Source organism: Triplophysa rosa, linkage group LG3 (genome assembly GCF_024868665.1).
Source record: "Triplophysa rosa linkage group LG3, Trosa_1v2, whole genome shotgun sequence".
Taxonomy (NCBI): Eukaryota; Metazoa; Chordata; class Actinopteri; order Cypriniformes; family Nemacheilidae; genus Triplophysa; species Triplophysa rosa.
Window position 1 is genome coordinate 12,579,123 of NC_079892.1, and position 20,911 is coordinate 12,600,033.

The 20,911-nt window shown below is 37.5% G+C and overlaps 1 protein-coding gene across 1 annotated transcript in view; it reads right to left on the reverse strand.

The window, feature by feature from the left end:
* The window catches only part of abtb2b (ankyrin repeat and BTB (POZ) domain containing 2b), a 48,103-nt gene that overhangs the window by 13,851 nt on the left and 13,341 nt on the right, over window positions 1-20,911 (reverse strand). Inside the window, exons 3-4 of the mRNA XM_057330549.1 lie at window positions 6,659-6,808; window positions 2,564-2,771 (exon numbers count right to left, since the gene is read on the reverse strand). Of these exons, the coding sequence (XP_057186532.1) occupies window positions 2,564-2,771; window positions 6,659-6,808 (358 nt within the window). The remainder of the gene's footprint in view (window positions 1-2,563; window positions 2,772-6,658; window positions 6,809-20,911) is intronic.

Sequence of the window (20,911 nt, forward strand, 5' to 3'; positions counted from 1 at the left end):
GAGCAGGTGCCCCCCCCCTGAAGGGCGGAGCCCAATGGTAAATCCGGCCTTGGATACAACCCATACTGTTCCTCCACTAGCTGGTCTGTAAGGACACATCTTCTCTTTTGGGGTCAGTGTACTTCAATCCTCTCATCTTACATTGCCCCCTTGATGTGCGTCCACTTAACACCCAGCACTCCCCTTCACCTCTCTCGACCTCATCCTCCCTCTTTCTCCACCCACTCGATACTCGACACACAACCTGTCCTCGGCCATCATAAATCAACATTTCCTACTAAAAACTCAAGCTAAGACTCTGCTGGATCCGTAACGCCCCCTTCGCGTTTACGGGCCTCTGTAAGGACCACACAGTTCGCCTGTGCCCCATTGTGGTTTCATTTCAAACAAAGGTTTTATAGACTTTTCAATGGGAGGTGTGATGGGGAGACCTTGAATAATGATTGAGCCCTTTACCGTAATTACTGCCAGAAGTGAGGTACAACCTGTATCCCATTCTACTCTACCACACACGCACGCTACATACAATGACGCTGTAGATCATTTCTTCCACAATCATGAAACAGGATTCAGAATTGGAGTTCTGGAGTTGGTAGTAGGGCGCCATTGTTGTTTTTCTCTTAACTTTGTTAGGTCTTCCGCAAGTGGGACAGCTGTAGCCAATAAGAAGATTGCCCATACTCAACACACAATCTGATAACTGCTCACATACACACAATCAAGCCATTTAGACAGTTGTGCTTCCCAATCAACAACAAACATCAAAGTTCACAAACATCCCATTCCATCACTAGAGGACTGGATTCACTTTACTTCTGGATGCAGGAGACGGGTAACGCTTCCAGATTATGCTGTACCTGTGTGACCAGTATGTTATTATAAAGGAATGTTTGGAAAGATTTGGAGGCCCTGTTATAGGTTTTGGGAGAGCTTTGCTAAAGGTTGCAAGAAGCTTTTGAGCTTATGATCGCTTTCCGGATTAATTGAATGACTGAATGGAAACATCTCAAAACTGTCCACAAAGCTTTTGGTTTAAAGACAATACAAGGAAATTATTAACAGCAGTTCTTTTATTCAAGTGTGCTATTAGTGTTCTTTTATACAAAAAAATAAGAAAGTATACTTGGTAGTCGACAAATATACCGTGAATGTGAGAATATAAAAATAATATAAAAATATAATCAAGATAAATCCCTCTTATGCTGTTTAAATTATAATATAAATAATAGTATTTATTATTATTAATAATATAACAATATTTATTATTATTATTATTATTATTAACAGATTGTTTTCTAAATTTTGTCACACCATAGGACACATGTACGGTATATTTGTCAACTACCCAGTGTAAGTCTAAATTGTATGTACTTTTTAGAAAAACATAGTTGTGAACTAGTGTCCTCAGTTTACTTGGTATACTGAAAATACACTTCTATAAACTAAAACTGGGCCGAGTAGTATTTAAAGAGTTTACTTACAAGCATTTTAGTTTTTACAACATATAATATTAAGTGAAATGATATACTGATGTAGCGCATATCGTGAAATAAAAATGTTAAGACATGTTTCTTATAGGTATGGTGTTTTACGATATGACCTCTGTTCAATTCTATTGATTGAGCTGCCAATGTGTTACCCGTAACCATATACAGTATATTATATTAATATTTTGTTCGTTTTTAAATTTGTGCTTTCACTGCATTAGAAGGTTCTGTCTTAGGGTTGCTTCATTTTAATTCTGGGTAAAAATGTTGTTTTATTTTTAGTGATGGATTGACTGAATTGTATTCATTTATATACAGAAGCATTGAATGTTGTCAATTCTTCAATTAAACAAATGTTATTAAACATTGAAATCTGTCATGTTGTTCATAATGTGATACAATTGTAATTTTGCACTTAGTATTGTGTATCATTATACCCCTATAAAGTAAACTCAACAATAAACTTGAACTTTGCTTAAGTGTACTTAGTGTATATTTAAGGGAAAACTTGATGCTAATAAATTAACTAAATGTTTTTCAGTGGCTATCGCTCAAATATTTTCTAAATAGTTAACTTTCCTAATAAATCCAATGCTTCTAAATAGTGATGCAGCTTGACCAAAACCCTGATTTTTGTTATTTTATATTAGAAGTAGCTTTGGGAAAGTTCATTTTATAGATTTGTTTGTCCAGATGGGATTCACTAGAATCATCACATTGTAACTCAACCTTGCCATATGTAAATCATCTTATTAACCTTCAGTAATGCTGGTGCCCTCAAGACATTCTCAAAGTGAGACGAGGGCAGCCAATGAGCCGTTCCTCAAAACAAACGTCTTCTGAAACAGAATATAATGAACTTCCAGAATGCAGCAGCTGGGAAAGGCATTTCAGGAGCTCCTCACACTTCTACTGTATCATTAAGAGCTCTAGAGGTTCCTTCAGGCTGTGGGTTTCACAGAGTTTACTTACATGTCAATGGGCCATTAGGGGTTCGGGTGTTAATTAGTTTAGCCCTTTCATTGTGTGGATTGTAGACTGGATTAACCTGGGGGTGGGTTAGTAATGAGACTCACCTTTCTTTGCTTAAGGCCATCCTGGGTGGATCCAGGTTGGGGTTCTCCATGGACTCCATCTGAGGACATCGCAGGAAGTAATAGAGAGTGTGGAGGGCATCTGGAGACCAGGAGACGGGCTGTTGGCGGGCGTGGCGAGCTGGACTGAGGCCGTGCCGAACAGAACTGAGACGCTGCATGTGGTGCATGGCCCGTGACACCAGGTCACCTGATGAACAAACATCATATTTAACAGTTAATACGAGAATTCAAATTTTTCCTAAGCAAGAATGATCCTTAGGTCACTGATAAGTGTGAGATTTTTTTACTAAATATTGTTAGGCATTGTTGTATTCTTAAAATTATTGGTTGATAGATTAGCGAAGGTAGTTCTATTTTAGTGGAGCACAATTTTTAAGTACAAAAATACATTTTAGTTTTTCCTTTAGTTTTATTGTTGTTTTATTATTATATTTATATATTATTATATATATTATAGTATTTTTTATGTTAATTCTAGTTATGTTTTAGCAATTTTGTTATATTTTTTCCATTTTATTATTTTTATTTTTTAATATTTAAAAAATATATATTTTTAATAATTATAATGATATATTAAAATGCTATATTTATAATATAAATCAAATATTTATAATTATTTTAATAATTTATTTTTGATTGCTCTTCAGATTTAATGATCATTATTTTTATTATTATTTATTTATAGTTAATTTCGTTGTTTAACTTAAAATTATTTCAGTTTATTGCTAAGGCGACGGCTCTTATTTTTCTAATGTTTTAAGTTTAAAATAAAAAAAATTCACGTTTAAAATATTATTTTAATAGTTTCAGTTAACCATAATAACCCTGACAAGAACCAATAAATACATTATAAAGACATGTGCATGAGGTAAAATCAGAAGAACTGACTCTGAACCATTGAATTATAAAAAATAATGCATCTGATATTCACTTCACGACTGCATAATTTTCAATATTTACATATATATTTTAATGTATATTTTTTGTACATACATTTTTGAGTATTCCTATACACTTTTACAGAGGGTTATATCATGTTGCCTACCTGCATATCAGACCACTAACCAAAACCACAAGCTGTCCATTATTGCAGAGCTAATATGGAAAAAGAATCGACATGGATAATGTCTCTCCTCAAACCAGTTTCGGAACAATCCACACACCTGCTGATCTATTTTCCTCATGTTACTCTCCGTTTGAGAAGAACATATGAATATCTGCCGCAAGAGTGGAATAAAACTCAACATGAAGACACAATGTTGTGGGGCTGACTGCTCCATTTGTGGGAACATGGTAAGTAATTGCCCCTTGGGTTCATTTTCCAACCGCAGAGTTTTGATCTGAAAGATGCCAAATCTGTTGCAATAGGGGCCCTTTTGTGCTCTGCCGGGCCCTACAAAGGGTCTTAAGAGAATTTATAAAGCCGTCAGGAAGTTATGGGGCTTTGTTCCTAATGCCTGACCCTGACGTTCACATCATCTCTACTGGACTGAGGATATTAAATACAACATTCACAAATCTCAATGTAATACTTCCCTAAGCGTCCCTCCAAACAAAACAGCAAACCCCTAAACAGAGCCACACTTTTATTAGTTTGTAGACATCCGTAACTTTCCCCACACTGTACACACATCCTTCAGGGTACAGCTGGATCGAACCAACACCATCGCTCGTGGGGAAAGTGCCAAATAAGCCATCAACCTCACGGGCCGTGTACAAAGACAGCTCACACTGAATTTGTTTAGTTTTGTGGGCCTTTGCTAACGCCCCACTAAATGTTTAGCTGGCATGAACGTGCCCTTGTGCTGTTAGAGACAAACAGCGGAGTGTTGGGGTTTCGCAGAAGGAAATTCATGCCTTTCCATCAGTAAATCCAACCCGGCCACCGCAGGGCCTGTGGCATAATGGGTAAACACAAAAACTGCCGGTACGAGAGTAGGAGAAGGACGACCTGTGCCTACAAAGACACTCCTTTAGCGTTGAAAATATCCCAGTTTCAAATGTAAACTCACGTGAGAAGGGAACCAAAACATAGCACAATGAGCCAACAGTCGTAGTGGGCGTGAAAATGTGTGTTGGATGTTTCAAAGTGTTTCTATGAATAGCTACTGCTGTAATCTTTGGTAACCTGTTTTCAAGAACGGCAAAAACATTATGAGAAACTCAATAAACTACTTCTAATTACGAGAAAGAACTGAGAAAAGCAGTTTTTTTTATTTACTGGCACCAAAATAGACCAACAGAACCAGAGAAATACACAACAGGCTTTGCCTTTATCAAGAAAACCAAACATTGAATCAGGGAGACAGAGAGTGCGTGTCTCATTTCAAGACATGTGAGTCAAACATTATCTAAAGACGACACTGTCTGGGAAGAGAGGAGGGGCTTCTTTCTCTCCTGTTTGATAAGAGCGAAATATTTTAACATCCTGCTGGAATTATCTGGACAAACTGGTGCACTGAGCACTTAACCGACAAGATAATAACCAAAACACTTTTCGGCTGTCTTCTAGCGTCTCATTTCGCTTTTTTCTTATCAAAACATTCTGTTTAGAGAGCAAACATGGCCTTCTCTTTGGCAGAGACGTCAGCGATGTGTACAATAATGGACTTATCAGTTGGATAAGATAAATCCCATTGGCACTATCTCTTTCCCCATTGTGTTTAAGGAGACGACACCGGGCGAATGTGTCTCTGTATGATCCTTGTAATAATCTTGTCTCTGTTGAGTGTTATCTGAGCTCTCTGACAGGTGGAGATATTAACCACAATCCAATGATGACAAATTTGACTCTGAATGTATAAAGAGGCTGATAGCAGAGAGATGTTCTTTAAAGCTGTAATCTGTAACTTTGGTTAAAAATAAACAAAAGTCTGTTATAGTGCAGTGGTTCTCAACCTTTTTGACTCCAAGGCCCCCCCCATTGTATTCAACAATATTCAAAGGTCCCCCCCATTCACAAAAACTCACAATTTTTACCCAATAAAATATTTTAGAGCTTGACATTAACTGGTAAATGTTTTATTATAAAAATGGCCAATTAATAAGAAATATGTTTTTTGAATATATTTCAATGCTCTAATTTTAAATTATTAGTCATCTTGAGGCCCCCTTCGAAGTTTATAGTGTACTGTTATAGTGTAAGTACAGTAAAAAGTCAGTGTTTAAAATTGTCTCTATATCTCACCCTGATTCACACCCGTAAGCGTATAATATTGATTTATACTGTTTTTATACGTATAATACTGATTTATACAGTATACTGATTATACTTTGAGCTGTCGAGTACTTCATTGGACTTGAGAAACCTGCAATTTTATGTTCAGAAACAGAGATGGCAATATCGAGGCAAAACGTACAGACTGCAACTTGAAAACATACAATAAATCAAGTTTTTCACACAGATTTTAACAGGCATAGTATAGACCATTTTGCGAGATGTAAACACTCCACACAATCCAGAAACACTTCGGTTTCATTTTTATTAGATTTTTTAAAATCTTACATATATAATTACACCTTAAAGACATTTATTTAACTTTCTGTTAAATAAAATTAAATGGGGAGTTCTATTGGACCAGTGTTGGACCAGCAACGTTTTCCAAAGTGGTCTATAGTATTAATTATTTTATTTATATGAGTATATAAGAGTTTGGTTCAAAAATGAGAACTCTGTTTAAAACATTTTTTAATTCTGTTATCATGTTTTTATTGTTATAAAAATTATTATTTTATCATGTTTTAAGTGTTACTTCATTTGTGTTACTAAGCACCAACTCCTTTGTCAATACAATCATATTGTTATTTGTCACACCAATCAAGTACACTAAATTGATTTTGAAAATATGCCTATTTTTTAAGTTTAACTGCATTTCAGAAAATACTTTTAAAAAGCCCTTATCAATGTGCGTCATACTGTAAGGTCTGGCATGCAAGACATTTTCATAAGCTGTATGACTTCATAAGCTCGACTGTGACCTTTATGAGTCATATACAGTACAGTACAGTAGATTCATATTGCTCATTATAGACAGTATAACTCAGGAGAGAGGAAGTGAGACAGATAAAACTCACTGAGCTCCGAGATGCTGCCCACACATGTAGCCAGTAGAGCCTGTTCCAGCGTCCGGAGCTCCAGCTCGGCGTACGCGTCCTCTCTGCTCTCCAAACCTGTCTGTCGGCCTTCTGTATATGGACTGAAATGAGCAGGAAGTGACAAAACACCTGAAACAGAGAGAATACTGACATTTAAACATTTCCATTACTAGACATTATTAAAAAAGGCGTCTTTATTTAACGTTTTATACATGACAAGTGGTCTCTTGCTAACCTACACATTTGCTATGAATTAAGAAGTCTTAATCAAATTAGGGAGGTAAGTGAAAGAGCCCCAACAGTTCGGATGATAAAGATCGGTATACAGAAAACAAAAAACGGGGCATTTTTCGAGGGCTGCCTAACCACATTTAGACAAATCGGAGACATCAACACAGTCCACAGAGTGACATCTTGGCAGATTCTTGGCATCCTTGCAGATGCAAACTTCCCATCACAAAACGGTTCTATACAAAACCACCTGTTGTTCATTTGCAGTATACTGTAGATCTCAAATATTCTACAGTAATGCTGGGAAAATTGTTTATTTACCGACCACAACCGCCACCTTAATTAAGCAACTGCAACCGATTCCACACTGAGATCATGAAACATATAGACTGTTTCATCAGACGTGCACGCCGGGACTGCCTTTAACTTCCGGTCTGTGTTTGGCTAGTGTCTGACATATTTTTTTGCATAATAATTGTATTAAATAAGCGATTTGTTGAATTGTGTTGTTTGTTCATTTTCTCAAATAAACAATTTGTTGAATGGGTCCTGCAGTTTGGTCGCATTTAAAGAAACCTAATGGTACATTGACATCTAGTGGTTGAGTTTGGTATCGCAGTCTAAATTCAAAATATCGGAGAGACAAGTTTAGCAAAGTAACGGATCAGTTTCTTCTGCTTGTTATCAAAAATAGCCCACAGGCACTCTATTGTTTGTGAATGTGTACAGGAAGTTAAGGGCAGTAACGTTTGTTTATGTTGTCACTTTGAAACCGTATATTTAAAAAGTATTTATATGACTAAATACAAATGAAAACGATTCAACGTGAATAAATCACGGCTAAAGGGCGTTGCAAAATATGTGTATCAATGCAACTTTCATGAAGTAAAATCACGTAAAGCCTTCCCTCCTCTGGAAAAAAATAGTCCCTGATCGACTTAGAACTGCAACTGGATGTTTTTTTTTTGTTGCTTCGACTTTGCGAATCGACAATTTTCAACAGATTATTTTATATACTTGCTCACTGACTCATTGACTGCTTGTCACTTTTGAACCCAAAAAGTTATGCATTGCAACTTTAATCCCAATGCGTTACAAATATTTCTGCAAGATACTGTTTTACAAAACAGCTGTTGCACAAGGTTGCTACAGTCACTTCCTCAGTAAACATTTGCTCTGACGTCCACAATTGTTGTTTTCTGGAAGAACCTGGTGGTCCAGTCTCAATGATGAGAACTGGTGAGTTCATGGGATCTTCCCTGTAACATCTGACGGTTATTCTCATTAAAGCCTTTCCCGTGTTAGAGCGATGCGTCGTGTTCTTTACTGTAACTGACCCACCTGCCAAATGAAATAATTGTGTAAGACGGTGCAGGACGGTTTCATTAAGCTATTGACTTAAGGTGGATACTATTACATAACATGACACATGGCTCCTTCAACCTCTTCCTCTTTTCACTCCAACTGAGATGTTTGAGACCGACTGACTCAGAACTTGTTTGGATGAAGAACTGGTTCTTTGTAGGTTCTGGGATAAAGCTTTGTTTTGGCCTTCAGGGGTGACATCCCTGCCAAGTAAAAGGAAACAAGCAAGGAACCCTAACAGGGACGCACAAACAAAGCAATATTGTCCCATAAGAACTGTTTCTGATTTAGGGATAAATCATCACGGGAACACTAGATCTTTGTTTTAAGGTGCTTGGATTTACTAAATAATACCCGTATGGCTTCCATCATTGTATTGGCTTCACCAATACAATCCATTTATAAAAGCACAGTACAGTACTACGGGAAACGGCTCTTTGGAGCGCTGACAAACACCACGATCATAAATTCCAGTACACAAAGCTAAATGTTTGTTTACAGTAGACACCCTCTGATGTTATCTGTGATTTATGTTTATTATGGCACATTTACAGCCTCAGGGTGACTGACTACCAACAATACTGTGAAATGTGATACAATATCAGACACGAAAAGACAAAAATAGCATTTTATATGAGTGAACTAAAGATATCCTGCCATCACCTTTGCTTCATGTATCGAATGCTAAACGGTTCTGGGTGGTTGCCAAAGTGTTTTGGAAGACCGTTTGGGCATTTCTATGTTGTTGCTATTGTGTTTTGGTGATCGTTAGCTTTTTCTTGTGATAGATAAAAAAAAATCTTGTTTGTTTTATCCACCATTCGAAAAGTCAAAATCAGATCTCGCTCTTGTGTATGTTGTATTATTCATACAAGCTTACACTGTAAATAAAACAATTCAAAAATTGCTGGAACGACAGAAATATACCGTAAAATAATATTTTTTCCTGTCAAATTACAGGATGTAAGAATATATAATACATTGTTTTCCCTGTTTTTATTGTAAATTTGCTGTAATTTTACAGTTTTTGACCGTATTTAAAAAATAAACCGTAAAAAATAAAATCTTGTTATAAAAAACTTAAATTGACAGCGGGGTGCCAGAAATAAACTTTTTTCCCTGTAAAATTACATGTTTCCCCCGTTTCCAAAAATACATAAAAGATCTTTTGTGGAAAATCTGTAAAAACAAATAACAGAAAAATTATGTAAAATTACATTTTTTACAGTGTATGACTTTTTCTTAAGCGCTTCAAGTTAGGCACCAAAAAGTTTTTGCACTAAAAAGCAGAAATACCAAGTATGATAAATATTAATATTGATATATTTGCTGGCGTGAGCACCACTGAATATGAATAAACCGACTCACTATGATTGTATGATTTCGTCATCTGTGATGCATAACTGTAAATACAAGACAGACGGTTGGGTATAAAAATATATTGCTTGGTTAAATCCTCATGGCTTTTCAGTTAGTTGTGGTTAGGATTTCCAACAGTAACGTCAAAGAGTTCCTGGTAAATAAATGATTACCGGACGTCCCATTTCAGGATCTGCTCTGTGGTTCATAATTTTTTATCATGATTGCTACATTATGAATTACATATGTAAAAAATAAATGCACAGATGCCTGGACATCTACACACACACACAAACATATGTTGTGGTTGTTTGCAGCAGGAGACATCACTGTTTATCAGAAGCTTTAGATTCCATCAAATGAGATTCAAAACCTCTCTGTGAAAACCCAACCCGCAACAAATTTGTCCAGCTGCACTGAGTATAACCTCTCTGTGTATGTGGTTTTCAGTATGGAGGGCATGACAAAGCCTGGAGTATTTGCTGACGCTGGACGTTCCATTACAATAGAAATTTTACAATGAGAACACAACAAGCACAAATACGTTTAACACGTGTGGTACTAACAGCAGTCTATACAACAGTTTACTGCCGGGGTTATAAGGCATTTATTTAACAAGCTTTTCTAAGTCTAGAAATTAAAACTAAAATTCATAAACTGGACCTTTAAGAATTTGAGTTTAAATTTGAATTTGAGCAATTTTGCATTGTAAAGTAAAGTATTCGTTACCGTACTTAAGTGTTTTCCAAATTTGCATATTTGATCATTTATCTTTTATTTATTACTTTTATATTATTTATTTAAATATATACATTTATATATTTTTTTTATATTTTTTTTACATTACTTTTTCCTTAATTAATTTAAAACGGAAATTATTTATTTATTATTCAATTCAATAAGTCAACGAGTAATCATTAAATAATTGTGATGTCAATATTGGGCAAAATAATTGTGATTATATTTTTGCTCATAATCGCGCAGATCTAAAAACTGCAGTAAAATGTATATATACTATAGTCTTTTTGAACTTTACCATCATAAATCTTCTACCAATCTCATAGTAATCTTGAGTACCTATAGAGTAGTATTGCATACTTCGTATCTTCAAATATTTAGTTTGATCACATTTATAAAAGAAGAATACAGCTGTACGATTATTTCCGAAAGCATACGGCGCGTGCGGGGGGGAGGGGTAGGCTGAACTAAAGCACGTGTGCACCCATTGCCAACAAAACACAGACATCAGTTTCACTCACCGCGTGCGGTTCATGTCCGGCATCTTTTAGCGCTGGGACGGCTCCATATATCAGTTTCAAACCATCTCCAAATCCAGCGTTATATCCACCGTTTATATAACATTCATCACCCAAATGCAGTGAACAAACAAACACCTGAACTTCGCGAATAACACCTGAACTTACGTATGCTCTCTCTCTCTCTCTCTCTCTCTCCTGCACACAAGTGAAAGTGATGTCTGCGCATGCTCCTTCTCCTGCTCTCCTTGCTGCCGCGTGGGCTTTTCCGGGAGAATTGTCCAATAAGGGACTAAGAAAAATTGTTACGAAACAATTTTATATGTTCGAAAAAATCTTTCCGAAACCTGTACGATCGCTGGGGGAGTGTATCGAGCACAGAAATACTACATAATACGCCCAACTCGTTTTTTGACAAGTTGACCATGTTAAGCATGAGAAGACAGAACGTTTAAACATTGTAAAGAAGTCAGAATGCATGACACACCGTTGCACCACCCCTTTAAACATGCTACTTGCTTACTACAATTTTCCTGCTGTTTACTATAGTAAACACTAAAGTATACTGCAGTATTTTTTATTATGTGGGTTGATTGATGTAACTTTCTTTAACTGAATATCGCTCTTACACATTGTCTTAACCAGGTGCACAGACATTTATCATTTATCCTAAAAAGACCATTGTCAACTTAAAAAAGCAAACCAATACAAGGTCATATTAATTTAAGGTAAACCATGGTATTCATCTTCTGTTACCAACCGCGCATAGTCTCATCTGTGAAGGCTCACCAAATTCAGCTTAAAACAACAAATCTCTCTGTCCGATCCAGTGTCACGCTAATGTTTATTCAGTATCTCATGCTAGGAATGACTGACAGCAGGTATGCATCCAATCTGCTCCTTTTCCGAACACTTCGCACATAATTTTCACTCTTCTGGCTTCTGTGAACAGCTATAAATTCGGAAGCTGCCAGTAACAGTGAGAAAAATCCCACGAGTCCACACCCAGCCTGAACTCCCGTCAGCCTTTCCCAAACCACGTCCCAACACACTCATACATAAAGAATCTCCTTGCCTTGTTTGTTTTGGATCATCACTACTGGGAGACGAGTGTGATAAAAGAGAGAGAAAGAGAGATCTCGCAGTCCAGCTTGGAGTTAAGAACCAGCTGAGGTGAAAATCAAATTTTTTTATTCAATTTTCACACCCGGCACCAGACCTAACATGCTACAAAAGACAGACAGACGGACTTCCAATATGAGTGTATATGAATCTATTATTTAAAGAATTCCGTCTCACACTAAACTCCGTGTAGAGCGCATTCCTGCTAACTAATTGGTCTGGAACTATAGATGTGTTTGGGCTAACACACGTCAGTTGTTCCAGAGTGTGTTAAGTGTTCGCTCTCTCTCCTTCACAGGCCCAGAGGTCTTGTTCTCTGATGTCTAAGTGGCCTTTCACATTCAACGAAGGCCACCTGCTTCAAAAACAAGCACTTTATTCATAAGGACCATGGTCAACTTCACAGTCATTTCCTGCCGATCAGAAACAGCGTTTGTGGGGCCATTCAAAGGACGATCAAGAAACAATATAAAGGTTGAAATGTCACAAAACACCGGACCTGTTTTAGGGCTGTGCTGCCCACACATCCAGAAACAATAGGATTTTGGATTCCAGATGTCGACTTTTTGAACTAGTGTTAACCGCACCTTAAGACAGCTGTTTTGTAGGCTGCGGGGCATTAATACGTTCGTAATTCCATTTAACACAAGAAAGTACTGTAGCTACTGTAACAGATATGTTGCAACATCAATGTAATAAGCTAATAAAGCATCTTTATGACTTTATAATTGTAAGCTAACATACAAGCATAAAAAAGACAATACCTGATGCCGCCCCTGGCACTTCTTCCCGAAAACAATTCCCATATTAAACACACAAATACACCTTTAAACACAAAACTGAAATATATATATTTATATTTATGCGTTTGGCTGATGCTTTTATTCAAAGCGACCCAGAGTGCATTGCACTTTTTCATTTGTATGGAATTGAACCCATAAACGTTGCAATGCTAACACAATGCTCAACCAATTGAACTTGATAAATGTGATCCTGCGAAACCAGTCATAAGTAGCAATAGCCAACAATACATTGTATGAGTCAAAATTATCGATTTTTCTTTTATGCTAAAAATCATTAGGATATTAAGTAAGCAACAAATACGGCCAGAAACACGCCTCACCGCTCTTTAGGAATTACCCACTCAAGTTTGGTATCTATGTAAAGCTTAGAATTTCAGCTTTCGGGTTCATCTACTATCCACGACGTCATTACAGCGGTAAGCCAATAGAGAGCATTCAAACAAACCTGTTTCTTATAGCAACGGCCTGCTACAGCGCCTCTGGGTAACAACTTCAAAGGCGATTTTCTCAATATCTTGATTTTCTGCACCCTCAGATTCCAGAGTGTTAAATAATTGTATCTCGGCCAAATATTGACCTATCCTAACAAACCATTATCAATGGAAATCTTATTTATTCAGCTTTCATATGATGTCTAAATATGAATTTCAAAAAATGCACCCCTTATGACTGGTTTTGTGGTCCAGGGTCATAAATATTATATATATTATACTTGGAGTGTAAACTAAAGGTCAGCTTTGTGAAGAATTTAAGAAGGATTAGCAAAAAAATGCACACAACACATGTGCAATGTTTATAAAGACACAGCCCAGAAGAATGACTACAAAATATTACCACAAGAGAGAGATAAAATTATAGTTTAGATTAGTTTGTAAATTTAAAAAATAAAACTCACATTCGCAAACCAAATAACTGTGTCCAATAAATACCCTAAAAACTCAGTGTTTTGTCAATTTTGTACCAAACACTTCATATTTTCATGGTTTAATCTAACCTAAGGGGGCATTAAAAGCAAATACTGTGGAAATATGCAGCCCCCGGGACATCACTACTGGCGTATATGGAAGTAATGTTGTTGTTTGACAACGTTTAATGTTGCGTTAACAGTCGAGCTACAGCAACTGAGTGCTTTGAGGGTGGTCACCGGTGGGGGGGTCTTTTGAACAGTAGGCAAAAATAACTTGAGCATCTGTCTGGCCAGGTTGAGCTGTTGTATCTTTTGTCGTGAACATTCTGGTTTATATCATTAGAGTTCAGATCACTTCACACGTGCCTGTCAGGCTAATGAATCACAGCAAGGACGATCGACCGCCTGCGATTTATGATCCAGCAAGTTTAAGACGAAATGTTTCTTTTAAAATGACTTAAATAAACAAACAAACAAAAACAAGCATGCTATATGAATATACAAAATATTGGATACCCCAATTCACAGTCGTTCCCAGGAGGCTTTAGAATTTTGTTAAGATGCTACTGATATTCTGGTCCTCTTACTTGGATCTAATGCCGCAAGCTGGATGATTATGAAACTTTCTGCTCTATGGCTTCATGGCTCATGTAGATCCTGCGTTATGAATTCAAGCCAGCTGTGGAGCCAGTGGTTTCTTTTCATGTTTACAAGAGATTACCACAAATGATTTCGTTGTTCCCATGTTCCAGGTAAAAGATATTGGACCATAAGGACCAATTCTTCCCTGCTCAGATTCATAACGTTACAACGAAATACTAGATTTTGTTAGATGGCCATCACTATTCATTGCCAAAATGTTCTGAGGGTTTTTACCATGTAGTCACATTTCTGTCTCTACTGTATGTAGTGTATGAGTAACAGCAATAGTGATGTTTACCCAATCAATATACCACATTCAACTAATTAAAACTAACCCTTATTTAAAAAAACAACAACATTAAAATAGCCTCTGATTTCAACATTTTCCCCACCAGATGATAGAACTGCGTGTAGTCGCCTCCAGAACAGAACTTCCATGTTAGAGGAGACCAAAAACAATCGGCCTGCTGTTCAGCCTGTGAGCAATGGAGAAATGGCAAATCTGATGGGCTGGGAACGTCAGCATAAATGGATGGAAATTTAGCATGGTGTCAAATGTTGATTTTATTTTCCTCTCACACACTTACACTCTATACTTGTTCACTCAGATGTCCGGTTTTATGGCCCGTCATCTCATTAAACAAGATGTTTCAAATAATACATGTGAATCAATGAGACCAGTGTTTCAGCAGGACTGTCTACAATACATTTAATAGAATGAGGATTCTATTTTATTAGTCTAATGGCACAGCTAAACGCATGGTGCTTTAACCACCATGAATTAAATATGTTACAAAGCTTTTTTCTTACGAAACAAAATGAATTTTTTTATCACACAAACTGTCTCAAATCAAGCCCCAAGCTGTCTCAAATTTGCTAGGGCAAGCCAAAATAATCTTAAAACAAGATAAAAATCTTTTTCTTACAGTGTGTTACTTTTCTTATAAACAGTGTTATAGATTAAAAACATAAAGTAATAACATTAAAAACATTTATCTTGTATAGTAACTTGTCCTGCATTACTTGTGACACAGACTTGATACCTCAAATTATGCTCATTAAGGTTGGATGCTGGGAATATTTGCCTGCTGGGCGATAAAAAGGGTGTGAAATACCCTATTGATTTACACTGAAGGAAGTTAGCAACCATCCAGAACACCCTAGCAACCGCTTAGAAATGCACTAACAATCAATCTGAACACCATAGCAACCCTAAAGCAATACCCTGACAACCATCTACCACACCTATTGTGGCAGTGTGTTTTTCACAAATAAGCATTACAAAACTTGCTTAATGGTTTCCATTTGTTTTTAATCTTATAGAAATGTACAGTTAACAGAAATCAATGCGCTGCAAACCAGAGCACACGTTCTGACAAACCCCCCTTTTAAAAATCAAGAACCGCCTCCTAAGATCTTAAACACTACAATAGAAATTAATGGTGGGGCTGAGTTGAAACATCACAAGTAAATCTTGTAATGTTTTATAGTGGAAACCTAATTCATACCAGGAAAAGACCCAAACCTCACTTTCCTGGCACAGAGTTTGTGATATTCAGATCAATTACACTGTTTAATATACTGCCTGTAATTACAAAAGTTCACTTCAGTCCGAGTGCCACACAGCTATAAGTTGTATTTTCCAGGAGAAGTTGTTAAAACGAGTTTATAATTAATTAATTAGTGATCGAGTCTCTCAAAAGTTTTCGAACGAAATACAGAAAATAAGATTAAAACTGAAGCTACTGAAACACGACTGTTGTTCATTAGGGTTTTTCCATTCAAAAGCAGAGGACAATTCAAACTTAAAATCCCCCAAATCATGCTCATGACAGCAGGGTGTATCTTGATCCTCCGGGACCTGAGGGCACAGAAGCTCACAGATGTGAAAAATCATCCCAACACTCGGTGCTTTGACCTCTGACCCTCACACCTAACTGAGTCAAACATTCTGTCTTACAACAGTGTAGCCCCTCAGCACGAAAAGCAACCCCCGGTGCACGCAGGGAAACAAAGCTCCTTTGTGTCAGTCCACCCAAACATGTCATTCATAAAGATATCATTGTTTCAACTCCACACATGTACAGCAGAAAAGTAGAAGTCGGTTACTTAAAGTTTATGAAATCATGATATGCCTTCAGTTGCCGTTGCTTTGAACAGTTGTCTGCATCGATAGCTCTGCTGTGTTTTGTATGCGGTCCTGTGGGGTTCCTGTACTTCGACTGGTAACCCTAACATAAAAGAAGCATCCTTCATTTTCATTTTATAAAGCATACTCAAGTAGTTCAAGTATATTTTAAGTATACTTTATGTACCAAGTACACCAACAGCAATGTCCAAGTAGTATACCTATAAGTGTACTATTTCAATACTAAATTCAGACAGTATTGGTACACTATTTGGTTTCTAAAAGTATATTTTTGAGTGTCCTTTAACTGTAACAGTACTGAGTACACAATGATTTTCCTATAACTATGTTTTTGTTTGTATTGCATCTACTGTCGAACGTATACTTATACTGATAGTTTACTAGTTCAATACTTTTTTAATAGTATTTAATTTAATATTTTAATAAATAAAAGTATACTTTTAGTAAACTATAACTGAAAAAAGTGAAAAAGGTCTTTAACATGCTACTCAATCCAAAGAGTAACCACAACTACTAGCCAAGTAAACATAGAATACTTGATTTTAAAAGTATAAAGTATATTAGGCCAAATGTACTTGTATAAGCAAAGTATACTTAAGTGTATTTTTAAATATATTTTTCTCAGAGTATATTTCTGAGAAGTACACACAAAGTAGACTGAAAGTCTACTTATATTGAGTTAAAACGAAGTATACTAATTGCACATTTGAATAAACATATTTTTGTAAGGAGAGCATGGGAAAGCATGGGGTTCAGGGTCGTGGGTCAATTCCCGAAAAAAATAACCGTGTGGAAATCTTTTCATCAGAAAAAAACACAATCAACATGTACATCAATAAAACGTTTGTTTTATTAGAATACTCAGTTAACAAAGGATTGCGTTGAAGTCCACTGAGAAATAAAGGGCAACAACTCCTGAACCTGTTTCCTTTGTGTATAAATAAGCTCAAGGTACAGCTGATGTTTTGACACCATAATAAGTGAGACAGTTGCTGTCTGGTTATAGAGCAGCCAGACAAAATACAGACCTTACCTGAGAACTGTCATTACAGGTAAGGTCCCTGTTGATTAAAACTTAAGTTCTCACTGATCTCTAGTAGCTATAGTAAACTAAAGCACTACAGTTTAACGGAAACCTGGCCGAGAGCAACTTCTGTCATGCTGGACGGGCTTCGATTTATGTGCCCTGACAGAAGCGTGAGAGAGAACAGCAGAGAAATTGGGAGTGGACCTGCTACAGAGGCAACGCTGTGGTTTGCAAACTCACCGCAAATCATTCAAAGACACTCATGGCTATCTCTGCGGATTTCAAGTTTTGCCGTTCTCCACCCTCACAACTTTCTTTTAGTCTGTGGCTTGTACGACCAGAGAAGACAAGACCCAGATCTGTTGTATGCCAATGTCAGAAGGCATAAAGCTTGTTTCCATCCATAGACAGATGAGACCGCAACTTGGTATACCATCAAAACATACAAGCCAGTCATCCGGTGGTTGCCGGTTACCACTAGAACTGTGAGAAACTGGACAAATGGGCGGACGAGACTCTTAGGTTGCCTTGGAGGAGATGTACTGGGACATGTTGAATCATGTGGTGAGGACCTTAAGCGACTCGGCTCCTGTTTTACAAGCAACATCAATTTTGTGCCATTCCCACGTAAACTTTCTCAAGAATAACCAAAGGATACTCTGGAACTTGAATGACCTGCTAAACAAGAAGTAGACAGTTTTCATATTTTAAAGAAAGGAACCAAAGCAAGTTAAGACAAAGCTGAAGGTGAACAACAGTGGATTAGCTGGAATACAAATGTAAAAAAAACAATATTGAAAAATTCTCAGGGTAGTGCATGGGGCATAAGCTAAATGTGTTTGACAGATTTGACTCAATAACTGGCTCAAACTTCCTCCCCCCCTCTCCTTTCCCCAACGGGCTTGTTGGAAAAGGGGTGGCATGTTGGGGGGTTTCTGCCCCACTGCCCCTCCTCCAATAACTCTTGATCTCTCAGCCTTTCGGCCATTCACTCTTCCAAACCCTCACCCACCCCATTCCAAATCTCCACCCGAAGTAAGCTCAGAGTGATGCAAGGGGATACCAGCATAGTCTCTTGAAACTTTTAAACACATATATCATGAAGGCATACCTGAAGGTCAGGAGGTTTCTACGAGCAACTATAGCCAATGGCCTAAAGCTTTCCAATGAGGATCCTTTCCACTACATGCCATAGATTTTGTTTAGTACCTATCCTGACAGTCTGAGACTAATTGAAATTTTCATGGCTCTTATAAGGCTATTTCCAGTTTGGCAGCCTTCATGAAACACAATGACTTCTGTCTCCATAGGTGGGCCCTCTGTCTTCCACGATAAACACATTCAGATGTCACACAGACCTTGCTTTGAGGACAACATGATGCTCTTGCACAACCTGCCCTGAGCATCCAATGTAAACATAACAAGCATGCTCATAAATGGCTGTCATACTCTTCTAAACTCCACCTGTACCAGAATTCCTTATTCTCACCATCATGTAGACCCAGCTGTCATTACTACAGGTGCCTCTTGGAGGTCCTCTTATTGTGACATCCTTAAATGGCAACTATTCTACACACATAACACCTAACCTCATTCTCTACAATCACAAACACAGCAGGGTAAACACAGGCATGCTCATTCAAATACCACTGTGTGACCACACTCCACCCCCCCCCCCCCCTTTCTGGACACAGAACAGAGCGGAAGGAAACAGGCTCTGGTCCCAGAGGATCATGGACTGCTTTTCCTCCAGACTAGTTTAATGGAGACCATTAGTTGGGGGCGAAACTCAAGATTATAAAAAATCAAGATTCATTTGAAAAAAATCTAGATTGGGGTCTTTATTTCAACATCTCATTGGAACAAGCAGTTTATTGTCAAAGTTGAAAGTTTTGTTCGAGTTGACCGCCATTTGTTGCTCCAGGACTTAAGTACTAACCACATTATGTGGTAATTAAAAACAAAACGGCATAGCAAGCAGCAGCTTCATGCTTGTTCAGGAGTTGGTGATGGCAATAAGAAAGCTGTGGCCCAAAGGCCCTTGGGGCCACCCACAGACGCCCCATTCAGGCACACAACCCAGATGGAAATAGCAAAAAAAGTCATTCGGGAAAGGCCACTGCAACCTCTCCTAAAACCTACCCATCTGTGTTTGCCACAAAACACTAAAACCAGGCCTTGAGGCAAGACATACCCCTGTTTAGTTCCTTTAGACATATTTGGAGCGTAGATGGTCATGTTATAGGCGTTTCCTGCCCTACATGGGGTAAAGGAAAGGTCAGACCATTTTGTTTAACATTTTTCCAGTCTAAGACACACAATATTACACTATTGTACTCTTAAACCAACTAGCAGTCTTTCCAACAATATATAACCATGTGTAACACCATCTGTTATACTTCGCATTATAGATTTTTTTGAGAGATTTATTAACATGTACCCAAAGCAACTTAGAGCGGACAATGTACACATACATATTATCAGCATGTGTGTTCCCCCAGCATTCAAACCCATGACCTTTGCATTGGTAATGTGTTGCAAATGCGTTGCTAATCAATGCTCTACCAATTGTGGACTAGTAACATCCAGAATTGGTCGTTGTTTTTCGCTAGGTAAGTTGAGAAAGCTCTATTTAACGGCTACAGATCTTTCTATAAAGTACTAACTATTACCTAAAAACAAAACCAATTAAAACAACCCAAGCATCTCGGTTACTTATACAAGCAGAAGCAACCCAAATGAACCATAAAAAACACAGGCTTTCAGAGTTAGCATCCATCTATTAATACCGCAGCTAGCGTCTGTGCAAACACCTAGCCCCCTGTTCCGAATTGGTCTTCATTTTCTCCTCCCTTCAGGCCTGATAATGTGCTAATAGCACATCGTACCCTGATGCACTACACCATTACTTCTTGGCTGTAGTTCTTCTATAAACAGTCGACATATGCATGGGAAGAAAAGCAGAGGTTTAGGTTGATTGGGCGCTAAATGGTGATGCAGTCTCATGGGATTCTAGGCTTGCTTTGTTTCTTGCCATGTGTGCTAGTTTGTCTACTGCCTTCTTTTGACACTGTAATTATCAGTCTGTTCTGCTAGTCCTTTAATAACAGCAGGATGCTGAAGAAATGGGGGATGGTGCAAATCCTGCGAGCTAATCTAAGATTTAAGATAAGGTTAAAGTTAAACGTTAAAAGTGTAAACTGGCTTAGGTGATCTAATCATGAGCGGACAGCGCTAAATAGAGGCCAATGGTGACTGGATAAAGGAAAACACTGTCTGTAAATGTCCACGTCATACTTGTAGTGGACAACTTCAACGAGACACATCACGTAACAGATAACTTTAAACTTTTGACCGATATTGTATATATG